The following is a 17328-nucleotide window of genomic DNA, read 5'->3' on the forward strand; positions in this document are numbered from 1 at the left end:
AATTTGGATATCAAAATATGACTTTTCTGTTCCAGTTATTTTCATCCAGCATTTTACTAAAAGCCATTCCGATCAAACATATTTTAACAAAGTAGTGTATATTGTCTTGGCCTTCATCAGATGTAAATTTATGTTATTTAAAAAAACGAATGTCGTCTTTCCCCCATAATTTTCCCAGCTAATGAATATGTGATGCAGTCAACGTACCACTGAGCGTGAAAGATGCCAAAGAAAGCAGTCCCCTTCCAATCTTGGCCCTGCAGTGTAAAGACAGCCCGGAGGTTGTTGAAGGAGACGTGACGCTCGGGAAGGGAACAATCCAGACGTGCTTTTTGGAAAGTTGTCCATTTTTTCTGTAACGTTCGGCTTCCACCGAGATCACCCTGACGAAGAGAAAGAACACTCTGTTATTGACAGTTATACAGGAGTCTGGTCTGGGTATGGTTGCCACCATGGACTTAGAACTAGTGTGATAAGTTAGTCCAGGGGTGGGCAAACTTTTCGGCCCGGGGGCCATATTGACTTTAAAAATTTGACAGATGGGCGGGGTCAGCACAAGATACGATACATATAGAAAAGTGCATCCGTTAACAGTACATATGAAATATAAACAGAAAAAATGACTAAAGTATTAACATACTCATCACTCATCATTAAAGTCAAAAGAATAAAGTACAAAGTCAAAAGGAATGTATTAAGAAATATTAAAATGTTATTTAAAAAAAATAAAAGGGCTGTAAAACACAAAAAACAAATAAGAGTGGACAGAGATACTGCCACTGGCTTCTGCGTGACGGCGCCATCTTGGGGAAAAAAATGGACAACGTCGGCGGGCCGGATTAGAAAGCCTAACGGGCCGAATGTGGCCCGCGGGCCGTAGTTTGCCCACGTCTGAGTTAGTCTATACTTTTGTAAATGTGATTTTGTTTAAAAAATAAATGCATTTTACTCCAAAATGTATTTAGTGCAACTATTATCATTTTTTTTCTTCATTGTGACATTTTTTGACACGGTACTCATACTCCATTGCGACATATACTTCGAAAAATACAACAATCATTCCGGTTCATTGTCAGACTTATTTTTTCTCACAAAATAGCATTTTAAATGAATATGATTACATTCCATGCTGCTTAGGAGCCATATCTAGCGCTTTGATCAACATCTTAAGAGATGCCGTGGTGACAATTAATTAGCATCGACGACACGAAAATAATAATTAATTATTCAGCGTCCCTCTCTAAACGTACCAAATTGAGTATTCTATTTCATAAACTACATCCAACAAAGTCAAAGACTGTCATTTTCAATGATTGTGTGTGTTCTAAGAAAAGACATTATACATGCTAATTGCTCATATTATAAACCGCTACAATGAAACATAACACACAGGCGCCAAACCAATATCAGCAGGATCCACTGAATTATTCATTATTCCGATGCTCATCATCATGTGTGGGCATCTGTTTCTAATTTCTTTCAAAGAGCTTTATTGTTTTTCATAAAGAAAACATTAAAGTCCATTCCCTGTACACAGTGTGTTTAATTACACACATTTTTAGAGATTTTATGATGGAATTCAACACAGTTAACCAAAAGTTCACTGAAATAATACAAACAAGAACTTCTGTATATATGAGTCATAATGTGAATTGCAAGAAAATGAAACAAGACATTATGGGGCCAAATAAAGAATGCAGGTTTTTAGTAACCAGCAGTGTCTTCTTCTATTTTTGTGAAATAATTTAAGGAGGTAAATTTCTATCCCTGAATGGCTCCAATAAAGAAATGCAACTAACATTATAAAGTAAGTTTTGCATTTCAGTGCAAAAAAAACCATGAGAAAACTATGAAAATGTATAAGTCAAGGTCATTGTTTGAAACGTGTATTCAAATTTTTGTGTACAACTTTACTTCCCAAACTTTCAATTTTGTGCAATCACATTTTTTAATGCATAACTATTGTCATTTTTTTTTTAAAAAAAAAGCATGTTTAAACCTATGCATCAAATTTAAATGTGTTTTCCAATTGGTGACTTATTTTTTTCATCATTAAATTGAATGGTTTTCCGCCTTAGTTTTTACTATATGGCAGGGGTAAGGAAACCTATGGCTCGGGAGCCACATGTGGCTCTTTGGATGGATGCATATGGCTCTGAGCTAAAATATGGCGAGGGAGCCGAGTCCTGATTGTCTTCTATATCCATTCTCTTATTGATATGCATTGATATTCATTGATTAGCAACAGTGTAACAATGTTGTCAAGAGAATTCAGAGACTTTTTGTACTTAAAAAGTGGGAAATACCCCCCAAAAATTGCACATTTTCATGTATTTTGACTTTTAAATTGTGAGTATGGCTCTCAAGGAATAACATTTGAAATTGGGAATTCTTCATGGCTTTCTCTTTAAAAAAAAAAGGTTCCCGAACCCCTGCGATGTGTTAGGATTTTACTGGTCTGACCCTTTGATGACAAAATGGTCTGAAATTGGCCAAAAAATTGTGCTATTGTATTTGGCGCCATCTTTTTTTCTAAGTTGTAGGGTTGTTTACCTTGCAGACACGAGCCACTCTGGCCACATTGAGTTCAGTATCACAGTCCAGCTCCAATGCTCTCTCACTGAAGAAGAAATAGATTTTGTCGTCATCTCCATCCTTACTTCCGCTGCTCTCTCGAACCAATGCCGAAGCCACAAAGTCTGGTTCTGTGCACAAATAAGCGAAGGATTAACATTCAGTCTTGCAAACCTTTCATTCATCTCCATTTCTTCTCTTCCACTGATAGCAATGGATTATATCTCATGTGATATTTCACATATTTACTCTTAAAATGCAACTTTCTTCATGTTCTAAGCCATCTTGACATTTTATTTCACAGTAATCCCTGTTGATTCGATTCTTTTTAACATGAACACAAGCACACACAAAAAAATCCTGATTAAATCCTTACTAATGTAAGAATTTGAGATGAGTTTTTGGCTTCATTTGAATGTTTCTTCCATTACCAAATCTTCCTTCTATTGGCTTTTATCCAAGCGTAATGTCTGCCCTCTCATCATAGATTTCACCTGTATTGACCTCATCATCTTTTCTCCTTTCACGTCTTCCCACATTTCTAATTTCGTTTTGCTCAAAAGATAACAAAACGTAACGATGGCCAAGTAGTCAAGCTTTATTTCCCGAATTCATTCTCTCTTGTTATTTGACATTTCAGTCTTTTTCTTTTTTTTTAAAATGTGTTCAAAAGGAAACTGGCACTATTGTCAATCTAATCTATTTTACATGATTCATTAATTCCTGCATTAGTGGTGACTTTTGTACCGTTTTAAAAAAAGTATGTTCATGGGATTAAGTGTAATGGCAATCTTTTGTTTCAAGTACTTTCATTTTCTTTAAGGTTTAAAATTGCTACTGAAAAGAGGACTTGCTCGTAATTATCATTTTGGAACATTGGTGGTATGTCAATTAAAAGGTAATATTATACATAATACAATAATATTTGGACTTTTAAAACCCTCTCTGTACTATCATTTAACTCACAGGTGTCAAAGTGGGGGCCCGGGGGCCAAATCTGGCCCGCTGCATCATTTTTTTTGTGGCCCAAAAAAGTAAAGACTTTCTTCCATCTTCGTTTTAGGATCAAATTAAAATGAAGAGTATACATGTATATTAAATTTCCTGATTTTACCCCTTTTAAATCAATAATTGTAATTTTTTTAATCATTTTTTTTCCTGTGCTTTTAGCTCAAAAATCATTTTATAAAATCCTAAAATATATATAAAAAAATCTAAAATAAACATTGTTTTAGATCTATAAAAACAGAATATTCAGGGATTTTAATCCAGTTCTTTTAATCCATTTATTTAAAAAAAATCTAAATATATCTGAAATGGTCCGACCCACGTGAAATGAAGTTGACGTTAATGCGGCTCGCGATCTGACACCATTGATTTAACTCCTGAAAGTGCCCTCTAGTGGCCAGTGAAGTAATTTCCAATTCTGAATTGCGTTCATCCTCCCAATTTCATATTCGTATTATTGTTCTTTTCATCAGATTCAATCTGCGATGTGCCAAATCCGCGATAATCAATCCGCAAAATAGCGAGGTATTACTGTAGTATTAAAAATGCGTATTTCTTAACATACTTACCATTGAGCCAAGCAGGCAAGTATTCAGTCTTCATACTATAATGCTGTTGTCCCAAATTCCTTTGTATAACTGGCTCGGTCCCCAAGAAGTTGTTGAGAGTGGCAGAGTAGAGCTCTTTGTCTGTACCAACATAAAAAAAATCTCAGTTTAAATCAAACGCCAGCTAAAATAACGAAGGCCAAGAGTCCATTGAGGGAGAACAAATGAGTAATGGGTGTCTGTAGGCTCACTTAAACCGCAAACTTGCGATTGAATGCGGCATGCAAAGTCAAATTGGACTCTAGGACTCCCTGCGCAACAGTGTGGCAACCAAAAAAAAGATGGAAAAGCCTGCAGGGGTATTTTGCGGATATTTTGATCTATGCTTTATGCTACTGTTTGCACTGTAAATCTGTCCATTAGTTCCTCAAGTCAAAACACAGCTGAGATGGAAGCACACACACACACATGGTGACTCACCTACTATTAGGCCAGTATGGCCTTTGGCTGGGTCATATGGACATTTGCCTTTGCCATCTTCGAGATAAGCGTTGTTGAGAGTGAAATAATCTGCATTCTGTAATATGTATACACAAACAAAATGATAAAAATAGCTTTTTAAATGTTTTTTTTTCACATTTCTACAAAATTATGAATATTTCTTACCACATAGGTGCATTTAGGTTGAAATGCATAGGTGCCACATGTGTACAAGTGTGTATGGTTGTAGGTCTGCAGGAAGCGAATGTAGTTGAAGCACTCAGTCTAAAAAGGCATAAAAAACAGTTAGAACTAACATCAATGGATGCATAGTTGTAAAAATAACATTTATTTTTTTGCACCAAAACTTGCAGAAGGGAGATAATGCTTGTAAAAAGTAAAAGTACAAAACACAGCAAGTATTTTTGCATATATAAATTTGTGTAATATGAGTATTTGACGATACATTTTCTTCTGTGCAGGGGAGGACAATAATGTAATACTTCTACTGTGGAAGTTAATATTTTCGCAATAGTACTAAAAGCATCAAAGCAATATCTGTATTTTTACGATTTGTACATTATTGATTATTATTTTGACAATTTGTGCAATCAGTGATGATGAGAATAGAATGTGGCTGGCAATTTAAGGAGAAAAAAAACATTTAAAAGTTAACCTGGGTAAGGATAGTACCATTCAATAGTTATTATAAGAATAAAAGCTATAAATGAGGATGTATTGTACATATTTTGGTGGCTTTGTGTGATGAATAAAGCGTGACTGGAAGAAACTATTCGGTTAGCGTCTCATTTTAAATGCAGACGGTATACTCAGATGGAATCAATATACTATTATTGGGGAGAGGCAACAACAACAACAACAAAAAAATGCTTTTTGCATCTAACCACTATATGAGTTGTTGCTTTTAGTGTGCCTGGAAAGAAAAACACTGCAAGATAGGCTAATGTCATGACAGAAAAGTTTCTAGTTTGGAATAACTTTGCTTATAAAAACCTAAAAAAAAAACAACAAAAATATTATGCTATTCTTGTATAAATGCAGTGCCTACCTGGTTACTTTTCCCCTTGATGACACACTCCCTTTTCTTGTCTATTGGAGCAGGCCAGTCAATCTGCAAGCAAGTGAGGGAAAAACATGACATTTTCATTTAAATATGGTTAAAATGTGATATATTATCTTATATTATTATGAAACATGACTGACGGTATATTAGGTATTTTAGTTGGCATAAATATGACTGATAAACTCAATTGTATTCACAGCAGAAGGATGATTGGACGCCACACGATTGGGGAATTGAAAGGAAGACCCGTTTTAAGGAAACGTGTATAGCTGGCGGCCATATTAGGTAGGGCAACCTGCTTTTGGAAACTAGATTTCGATAAATACACATTTTGCAGCACGTTATTTCTTAGTACTACCCGATATTGATCATTTTAGTGCCATGTTGTTACATATAGTACTAGGATCTACTTCTACTTTATTATTATTAAAGGTTAGATGTCAATAATAGTAAAAAATTTCAAGTTCGTATTTTCATAACTATAAGGCGCACCACATTATAAGGCGCACCGCACCCTCAATGAATGACATATTTAATTTTTTTTCCATATAAAAGGTGCACTGTATTGTAAGGCGCCCTGTCTATTTTGGAGAAAATTTCACTTTTAAGTGCGCCTTATAGTCGTGAAAATACGGTAAGTCAACTTAAAATGTGAGATTTTGCGCCCTCAATGTATAACCCAGTTTATAAATTTAAACACAATACCTTTCTAGAACAAACTTTTCTTTACACAAACATGAATAAGTAGCCTCATTAGTCCTGCACGTTTGGCCACAGCTCTTGGCAGCCAAGGAAATACAACAAATGACGGGCGCAATCTATCAAAGGGCTAATCAGTTGAACCAAAGAAAACTAGAAGATAACTCCAGTCCATAAAAGGTGTGCTGAACAATGCCAAATTGTATTTCAAATTCTGAATGATAAGCAGATGGCGATGGGGGGGCAAAACTTTGGCATCGTTCCACGACGTTCCACACTGGTGAGATGTTAACAGGTGGCCCTTATCTTTACGGCAAAATTCATAAACCACAACATCCTGCGCTTGTATGATGCGACTCCATCGGTGCGTGTATATAATAACTTCTCGGTATTATAAACCAGGTAATAATCCTAAAAAAACTGCTGCCGGATGCTCATTATACCGTCAAAACTTGCTGGAATGTATTGATCACAATACAGGTCAACTATTGACGACCTGGCTGCAAACTAGATTGAATTTAAAGGGTCTTCATCACTGCTCTGAATACGTGCGTAATGGCATTTCAAAACAATTACCAGAGAGTGTATTTCTTCAAGATGAGATCCAGGTATTAAAATCCCCGGCCAATACAACAGGATGTAATAAGCGCATGATAAAACAGAGCCAAAAGTATGAGCAATTTGCATTTCTTTCTTCTACGTCTGCCAAAAATAGCCTACATTATAATTTTAATATATATCTACTCTCTAAGACTATTACTGAAGGAGGCTTATGCCAAAGCTATGCCAAATAAATTTTAAATAAAGCAATCGCTCAGATAGAAAAAAAAGTAATATAGTTGAATCCCATTATTTCCTATTGAACTTGACAAAAACTTTTGCCATTGGGTGAAAAAGTTTCAGCTAAAATAGTCTACAATAACCTTGTACAGCCCACATTTTTGAAAAGTATTCTGAGTCCTATCATCGTAATTACCATAACATCACTTGTCCTAAATCTAAGACTTAAATAGGGCAAATGAAAAATTAGAGAGAAACGCAGTAATAGCAGAACAGGTCACATTCTTGTACTTCAATAATCATTTGTTTGGGATTTTAGAGGTGAAATGAAGCACTGATTCCATCTGTTTGTCTTTTGTCGTTCACCAAATATACAAGCTAATCCTTTAAAAGCGGTGTAAGTGTGTTTGTTACCTGTGGCCTGAGCTGTCTGCTGATATCGTTGGGGTCCAAGGCAAAAAGTGCCTCGCGTGCGCCCACGTATAAAACTCTCTCGTGGTCCGACAGCGTCAGCAAGCTGTAGTTGAAGACTCCTTGGATGCTGAACCTGGCCATGCTGTCCAAAACATCTGGATGACAGCAAAATGAAGAATATTGGAGATTAATATTAGTGCTGGTAGCATTTTATAGCAAGATTTTAATGGTTGAAACTTTGACTTGTCCCAGTTTAGTCATAGCAATGGGTGTTAGGACGTTTGGTCGCCGCTCTTTTGGTCGCCGGACTTTTGGTCGCCGGACTTTTGGTTGCCGGACTTTTGGTCGCCGGACTTTTGGTCGCCGGACTTTTGGTCGCCGGACTTTTGGTCGCCGGACTTTTGGTCGCCGGACTTTTGGTCGCCGGACTTTTGGTCGCCGGACTTTTGGTCGCCGGGCTTTTGGTCGCCGGACTTTTGGTCCCCAGTCTTTTGGTCACCGGTCAAATAGTGACAAAGACTTTACTGTTAAAGCCAGCTCTCAAAATTATATTCATGAGAGTTTAATATCTAAGAGAGAGAGAGTTTAATATCTAAGTACTGTTTAATATCTAAGTACTGTTTAATATCTAAGTACTGTTTAATATCTAAGTACTGTTTAATATCTAAGTACTGTTTAATATCTAAGTACTGTTTAATATCTAAGTACTGTTTAATATCTAAGTACTGTTTAATATCTAAGTACTGTTTAATATCTAAGTACTGTTTAATATCTAAGTACTGTTTAATATCTAAGTACTGTTTAATATCTAAGTACTGTTTAATATCTAAGTACTGTTTAATATCTAAGTACATTTGACTGCCGACCAAAAGACCGTCGACCAAACGTCCGGTCACATAGTAATGAGGCTGGCATCAACACAAGCTTCCATGTAGCCACAACTTATGCTGTCCACTTAGTTCCATTTCACACACATTTCTTGGTTCTTATGCAACGGACAGATGGAAAATAATTCAGTTTTACAATTCAAACCCACATTATCGTCCACTTGCAATCAACCTACGCTGCCATCATCATAATCATCATTTTATATCAACACATTTAGGATGTCTCACTTTTGGTTTGAGTACAGAAAACATGATAAGCAGGAACCGGGAAACACATTTCCAGTTGCGAGTAAATGATTCTGTAGAATCTATTTACTTATAAACCAAAAAGGGTAAGGGATTTGAGAGAAATACTTTAAATAAGTAAGACTTTGAGTGATTGTGTTTTATCTGATTAGCACTTATTATGACCAATGTACAAAATGTTAAACTACTTATGAAGGGTTAAGTGGGCAAACTTTTGGGCCCGGCGGCCACATTGACTTTAAATATTTGACAGATGGGCCAGGGTCAGTATAAGATACGATACATATAAAAAAAGTGCATCCGTTAACAGTACATATGAAACATAAACAGGAAAAAAAGGACTAAAGTCCAGAGTGGACGCCAGATGGCTGGCCGGTGCAACAAAAAAAGTGCCGAAGGTGACATGACTCACAAAACTTCCGCCACATAGTCATTTTTTTTCAAATGTAACATTCCAACTGGAACAAGTGTATTACAAAATAAACAAGAAGCAATAATGTTGCCATAGAGACAAAAGCCGATTTATATTGATGGTGAAATCCAGCAATGTTACGGTTTCAAAAGCAACCTCCTCCATGATTTTAAAACACTTGCATTGACTTTTTTTTCTTCTTCTTCCCACACTGCAGGGTGCCCCTTGGTGGCAATCTCAAGGATTAAACTAAACCCACAATTGTGTCTTGCATTCAAATGCCATGAATTTGCATATGTAATGTATACGAGGCAACAATAAGGGTGTAATGAACGCTCATTGCCTGTCATGTCTTAGCTTGTCCTCACAATTAAGGAACATAAAGCCTTTTTTTCTAAAAACAAATGATTCAGTGTTAAGGTGTTTGTTTACAAGTCTTTGGAATGACATTTTCCCTTCAGAATTTAAATGTTATTTAAGATGATTTAAAGAAAAGACCCAAGATGTTATACACGGTCTAAAAGCACATCTGATAAAAACTTGTAAAGACACAAATATAATTAGTGGAGATCTTTGGCTATGATTTGTCTTCATTATATGGGATGCAGCTGAAGATCATATTTTAATAAGGAGGTTTTCCAATTTAATAAGCCACTATTCAAAGAAATAGCAGGATACTAGCCTTGGAATTATTATAAAAAAATTAAATAAAAAGCAAATTTTGGCTGGGTTTTATTTCGATCTAACAGTACTTTTCAAAGAAGCAATTTTAAAAAGATTAAGAGCTGTAATGCCTTTATCTAACATGCTTCATTTGATACTGTATTACCTTGTTTTCATGGATTTCAAGTTCAGATTTATATCCATTGACAAAACAAATCAATCCTAAAAACAAATGAAAATATCTATTTTCACTAAGGAAAAAAAATAGTTTTCCAATGCAACCATTCTCACGAGAGGGAACAAAAATGTGATTTATGTCATGTCAAATTCAATATGTGACTTTGGCTTAGTTGAGTTGCATTGACTTTATTCTTAAATAAAGCCTACTTTTCAACGTATGTCGAAATTAAGAGCTCTTCTGTTATAAACCCACATGATGAACAATCGCCATGCCAACAAGTGTTCCCTCTTACTTTATTCAATTTATTTGACAAGAACGAAATAATCATCTGTAGAAATTTAGATGAAATTAAAAAAAAATCTCAATTCTATAAACATTTCTAAAAGATACTGCACAAACACTCAAAACCACTTAAATCCAAAGTAGGTCATCTTGGGACACGCTGTTTTTTTAATCCTGCTGCCTTTTCCATTATAAACCCGACGCAAATGTTTTTTAGCAACGAGAACGGGGTGAAAAAGAAAAATTTGAACTTGGGAACGTTAGCTTTGGCAAGAAAGATGAGAAGAGTAAAAAAGCGCTTAACAAGGAAGTGGTTGCTGATAAGTAGTGAAGTCAGGTTATTATCTGAGGAGCAGCAGCATATAAACATTGGGGAGGGGAGGCGTACAAATGAGCCAGAGTGAAGGAGGAGAGAAGCAGCATCCTCGGGGGAGCGCTGAATACATCTGCTGCCATGCTACACCCACGACGCGCACATGCAAACAAAAAGACACACAGTCCTCCGTGAAGCCGTTGTTTGGAGTGCCTCGTGACTGATTAGAATTTCCCAAAATGGATGTTTAACTATCCACCACACCAAAACAGTAATGGGTTCGACGTGACCAAGTGTCACCTAAAAAATGGACACTGGTGGCTCTCATTCAAATATATATGGTCTTTTGGTCGCCGGTCTTTTGGTCCCCGGTCGTTTGGTCCCCGGTCGTTTGGTCCCCGGTCGTTTGGTCCCCGGTCGTTTGGTCCCCAGTCGTTTGGTCCCCGGTCGTTTGGTCCCCGGTCTTTTGGTCCCCGGTCTTTTGGTCCCCGGTCTTTTGGTCCCCGGTCTTTTGGTCCCCGGTCGTTTGGTCCCCGGTCTTTTGGTCCCCGGTCTTTTGGTCCCCGGTCGTTTGGTCCCCGGTCGTTTGGTCCCCGGTCGTTTTGTCCCCGGTCGTTTGGTCCCCGGTCGTTTGTTCCCCGGTCGTTTCGTCTCAGATAAAGACTCTCAATTTACAATCTCAATTTACAATCTCAGATTGTAAATTGAGATCATCGGAGTTGACTACACTACAGGTTTTCCTCGAGTTTTGTATATTTAAAAAAAAAGATGGAGACTGGAAGAAATGTATGCTAGTTTAAAACATTAAAAGCAATAGACTGGTCTATTTCAGAAAGAGTATTGGTTAATTGCCTTCTCCAATTAAGAAAAATGTTAGAAAACCATTTTTCTTTGCTGGATTTGTCATTTGAGCGACATACAAGTGGAAGGAGCAAATGTTAGAGCAGTTTGAACCTATCACCCACACACCCTGGCATTTAGCTATTGATTGACATACAAAGTACATGACAGCGAGTCAAATCTCATTTTTTTTCCATGCATCCCAACATGTTCAGTGAACCGTGTCTTCTACTGAAAAACACAGCTGTCTTCAAATCTCTGCTAGAAGCAGGCAACAAATCAGGTAACAACAAAAAAAAACACCCAAAAAGTTTGTCAAAAAGAGATGGCACTAGCATAGTTTTGATGAAGTTATCTTTTTTAATGAATAGCGGAATAAAACTTTAAATATTATCGCCAATTTAGTTTTTTCTCTGCAGAAATGTACTCATTGCAGTTCTATCCCAAACAGACATGATAGCATGTATTTGTGAAAATGCAAAAATAATAAGTAAAATACTTATGCTAAGATATTAAACAGGCTTTCGATTTGAGTTATTTTAATTTTAAGCCTTCGAACATTACGCAAGAAGGAACAATCTGCCATTCAAGTACATCCCGATAACGACATTTATAATGACTTTTACAATCAAAGTCGTGAAGAAAGAAAAATGGCGCCTTTTCGCATTGGACCGAAAAAGTTCCCTAAATTTTAACGCAAAATCGTCTTGAAAAATGATTTGAAGATCATTTCTCTACCAAAACCAACATTCTTATGTTCACAGGAACAAAAAATTATAATTCTACACAGATGTCTCCCATTTTGTTTTCCTTAAAAGCTGCCGCTGTGAAAGATTGATTTCAACTGGGCAAAAAAGGCTCAATTTAAAAGATAAGAAAGCTCATTTTCACATGAACAGAAGCTGCCTGAAGGTAAAGAATCCATCATTTGATGTTTTAGGGAAATGGTCAATAGCTAGAAATAATGCATCCCATTCAAAAGCAATTTATTGCAAATGTTGAAGGTGAAACCGAAGAGATCTACGTCTGAAAAGGTCTACTTCATACCCTGGATTTTTGCCTGGATCTTTCCTCTACGAGTCTGTCAGTTATAAATATATACACTCACTTCTTATAGCTTCCAACTGTCCAGCCACTCAAACACCAAACTATGATTAAAGGTCTATTTTTAAGGAGAGCTTTGAAGTCGCGACAAACATTGAATGGGAAGCAGAAAGAGACAGACAAGAGCAAGCCAATGACATTTTGGGTGGGAAAATGCCATGAACCTTGAGACAAATGCACTTACAATACTGACAAACTCTCCTCTAAGAGAATACCCCAGTGTAAATATGCCCCCCCCCCCTCAAAAAATATGAAATAAACACACACAGGGATGCAAACAATTCTCTGTTGCAAAGACGAAAAGTTCACAAGAGCGTCAGGTGAAAGACAGAATGAGAGCATGAGGGAATAAAATGGAGGTAAGACATGCTCTGACTTTTACTGACTGGGTTTACACAAGAAATACAGTTTAGGGTTGGAATTTATATTCTTGGGTAAATGTTATAAAATCATATTTTTTTACTGCTATTAAGGTTTTATTCTTTACTTATTTACTGCTATTGGGTTAAAAAGCAAAAAAAATACCAATCCAAATGAACAATAGGTTTATTGTCAATCGCATTGAGTGAGTTCAATTGTGGGTGGATCCACATGCAGCTCGAGAGCCACGTGTTTGCCACCCCTGCGCTACAAAAGCAAAAAAATACCAGTCCAAATGAACAATAGGTTTATTGTCAATGGCATTGAGTGAGTTCAATTATGGGCGGGGTCCGCATGCAGCTCGAGAGCCACGTGTTTGCCACCCCTGCACTATAAAGACTTATCTAGCTAGTATCACACCACTCCATGAGAAACAACGTTCAAGGTTTTATACTCAAGTGTTTTCCGTGTAACCCTCAAAGTGAACCAGTTTGATGGATTTAAAATGGAAAAAAAATACGTTTTTATCCCTTCACACAAGAAAATATTTTTCCAACCGACCTTGCACACCCAAGTATTGCCACTATGCCTCGTAGTGTGAAATCCAAATACAATATGATGAATTGGTGGACGAGTGGTTAGAGTGTCAGCCTCACAATTGGAGACATAGGTTCAAATCCAAGTCGTTCCTGTTTTCCCCAAGCCTATGTGGGTTTTCTCTGGGTACTACAGTTTCCTCCCACATTCCAAAGATATGCATGGTAGGCTGATTGGACACTCTAAATCAGGGGTGTCAAACTCCCTTTGGTCTGCGGGCTGAATACAGCTTTATTTGAGATCAAGCGGGCCGGACTAGTAAACTCATTGCAAAATGACATAGAAGTGACAATAAGCCCACTTTTTTTCCTTTTTATTAGTCACTAATACTAATAATTAGTGCAAAGAATGAGTAAATTATAAGAATTTTCCTTTTACATTATGAACAATATATTATGAACAAGAGAATAACATAAGAACACAAATAAATGTCAATTCATGTTGTTTGCACGTACCAAAACACTAACCCCCCTAGCGGATAATACAAATTTTAAAGAAAATTCATATTTTTTTTTATACAATGCAGCTTTCTTCCCCGGGCCGTACCAAACCACCAGACGGGCCGGATCCGGCCCGCGGGCCGTATGTTTGACACTCCTGCTCTAAATTGACCCTAGGTATGAGAATAAATGGTTGTTTGTGTCCTTGTGCTCTGCAATTAGTTGGTTGGCCACTAAATTAGGTTGTCACCCCCGCCTGTGGCCCGAAATCATCTGGGATAGGCTCCAGCACCCCCACCGACCCTAGTGAGGATAAAGGGGTTCAGAAAACGAGATTGAAAATATGATGAATTGACTTTAAATCTCACTTTTGCTCCTTTCGCATCTCTTCTTCGGACTTGAAGGCGACATATAATGGACTATCCTGTTTCTGCACATAAGGCCAATAGTGTTAAATCAGTGTATCCATAAAAGCCTTTTAAAACTGCTACAAGGAAGTGCTTTGCATAAGAGCAGCCTAGAGTGGCATTTTCACTTTAATCCACATGCCCACTTGGTCACACATCGGCTCTCCGTAGAGTCAGCGTGACAACAGCGAACACTCCGGGTCGTGACATCTGGTCTTGGCTGTTAATCTGGAGCGACCAATCGCCAAAAGGGGGGGCCGAGGATGAGTGACACTTAACGCAGATAAAGAAGCAGTGATGAATTTTCTGCTTGCCTCTCTTCCTCCTCCTCCTCCTCCTCCCACATCTGTCCTGCCAGTCACGCACAACCTTGCAATGCCTCCTCTGCATCGTTCTCAACTACTCATTACTGTAATTGGAGGCTTTACGAAGATATGGCAGGGACAGAATGCAAGAATAGAGAGGCTGAGAGAAAAAAAAGAAGGAGAGAAAGACTTCTTTAAAGTTCACAGGGATGGCCCATTCCACAACCTTTCTTGTTTGTCTCTCACAGTATAGTTGGAATACACCCACCCACCCACCCACCTTTTTTCATGGCGTTATTGGCATGGCTCCTCTTACAAATTTCAGAATGTATTTGCTACTTAATCTTCAAACACAATGTCTCTTGCTTGCCCTCTTTTGGTTTCTTTGCCTTTGTTTAACCCCGGCATCTTGGCATAAGTTTTTTTTTTTTATGTCACTGGACTTTTTCACTGGTTGTTGCTGCCTGTAATTGTGAGTTTGTGTATGGATGAAAACCTAAGAAAGCAAAGTTTGAGTCACCCAAAGAAAACAAGTGTGTATTTTTTGGTCCCGCCTGACCAATGATTTAATGTGTCGAATATCTAAATTTAATGCATTTGAATCATTGAGTATTAGGATTCAATTCCACTCAATATTATGATTCAATTGCACTCAACATCATGATTCAATTGCACTCAACGTCATGATTCAATGGCACTAAATATCATGATTCAATGGCACTAAATATCATGATTCAATGGCACTAAATATCATGATTAAATGGCACTAAATATAATGATTCAATGGCACTAAATATAATGATTCAATGGCACTAAATATAATGATTCAATGGCACTAACTATTATGATTCAATGGCACTAAATATGATGATTCAATGGCACTAAATATTACGATTCAATGGCACTCAATATTATGATTCAATGGCACTCAATATTATGATTCAATGGCACTCAATATTATGATTCAATTGCCCAAAGTATTATGATTCAATTGCACTAAATATTATGATTCAATTGCACTAAACATTATGATTCAATTGCACTTAACATTACGATTCAATTGCACTAAATATTATGATTCAATTGCACTAAATATTACGATTCAATTGCACTCAATATTACGATTCAATTGCACAAAATATTACGATTCAATTGCACTAAGTTCCATTATGGCTCCCAAACATCCCCTCCACTGACTTATGTTTGGGTTTACTTAACATTTCTGCTGTTTGCCAATCAATTATGAAAGGCCTATTTGTTATGCAGCAGGGTTTGCATATGTACATTGTGCCCTACTCTAATAAATATTTAATTTTTTTCAATGATTCCTTATGGAAATTTCATCCAAGCAGTTTGTGTCTAACTCTAGGATATAAATAGTTAGGACATCTCTTATATACTATACATAATTCTATAGAATTGACTGGAAAACACATCCATTTCTTGACTAGTTGTTATGGTGATTATTGAAACATAATTAACACTACCAATTACAAATCTATGATAAATGAAATGAAAACAAATTCTAAAAACATTTTTTTGCTCATGGAAACAAAAGGTAAGTGCTACTATGAATGGTTTAAGTTATTTAGAGAAAATTTTAATTTTGAAAGAGCAAAAAACACCCAAGGATATATGTTTGCGTGCCAACAGGACACTGCAAATGAAGTTTTTTTTTATATATTTTTTTCTTCATACCCATGTAAGCCTTCTGTAATTGCAGGGAGTGGTGATGAGTGTTGATACGAACAGGAGGGGGGATAAATATTATCTCTGCATGCATCTCAGCTTAGACTTCACTATCAAAATCCCCCCCTAAACACCCACCCACCCACGCATACACATAACAACAGACGTACACCCCTTCTGCTCTACCCAAGTGCCCAAATCCTTCATACTGCACGCCTAAGCAGTACACATAAAAACAAAGGCTGATTAGCTACAGGCTAGAATAAAAATTGATTTTTTTTGCATGTCCACGCAAAGATATATATTAAGATAGGCAGCTTGAGTTTTTTGTCCTTTTAAGGCATTGAACGACTGACCTAACCCTCGGTTTTTCTCAAGCTACCTGTCTCACTATCCTGCTTTCTTTCCATTATATATCCACTCTATCACCATCTGGAACCCCGCAAGCCAACCCCGTCTTTCCTTTCCTTGCAGCTTTGTTTTTCCATTTCATCTTGCTCCTTTCTCATTCATCCATATCAGTCATTTACTCTGGTATTGAGCCTGAAAATCTCATTTTTCTTTAACCGAGTGAAGGAATCTCTCATTGGGTAAGATAATCCTGCTAGTTTCCAATATAAATCATATTGTGCCGAGAATCTTTCTGCACTCAAGTGTCAAATCGCGCTAGATGGGTGAGGTGAGGGGGGTGACGTGATCTGTTTTCTCTCGAGTTTCGGGACTCGAGACTACATTACAAGTAATGGGAGATCTATTTCCTCCTAATTTCTCCTACCGTATTTTCACGACTATAAGGCGCACTGAAAAGTCTTAAATTTTCTCCAAAATAGACAGTGCGCCTTATAATACAGTGCGCCTTATGTATGGAAAAAATGTCATTCGTTGAGGGTGCGCCTTATAATGCGGTGCGCCTTACAGTCGTGAAAATACGGTACTTGTTTCAGAAGTAAAGGAAAGTGAGGATGGCTTCTTCCTCCTGAGGAGTTACTGGAATCTGTGTACCGTAGAAATTTGG

The 17328-nt window shown here is 37.1% G+C and overlaps 1 protein-coding gene across 4 annotated transcripts in view; it reads right to left on the reverse strand.

The window, feature by feature from the left end:
• LOC144215582 (semaphorin-4C-like) overlaps positions 1-17328 on the reverse strand; it is a 221232-nt gene that overhangs the window by 9768 nt on the left and 194136 nt on the right. For all 4 annotated transcript variants that reach the window (XR_013330450.1, XM_077744620.1, XM_077744619.1 and 1 more), the window contains 7 exons: positions 7588-7742; positions 5680-5742; positions 4797-4895; positions 4611-4707; positions 4152-4271; positions 2554-2705; positions 208-383 (listed from right to left, as the gene is read on the reverse strand). Coding sequence is in view for 3 of the 4 variants with exons in the window: in XM_077744620.1 (XP_077600746.1) it covers positions 208-383; positions 2554-2705; positions 4152-4271; positions 4611-4707; positions 4797-4895; positions 5680-5742; positions 7588-7742 (862 nt within the window). In the remaining variant the exon portion in view is untranslated. The remainder of the gene's footprint in view (positions 1-207; positions 384-2553; positions 2706-4151; positions 4272-4610; positions 4708-4796; positions 4896-5679; positions 5743-7587; positions 7743-17328) is intronic.

The sequence above is a fragment of the Stigmatopora nigra genome, chromosome 22 (genome assembly GCF_051989575.1).
Source record: "Stigmatopora nigra isolate UIUO_SnigA chromosome 22, RoL_Snig_1.1, whole genome shotgun sequence".
Taxonomy (NCBI): domain Eukaryota; kingdom Metazoa; phylum Chordata; class Actinopteri; order Syngnathiformes; family Syngnathidae; genus Stigmatopora; species Stigmatopora nigra.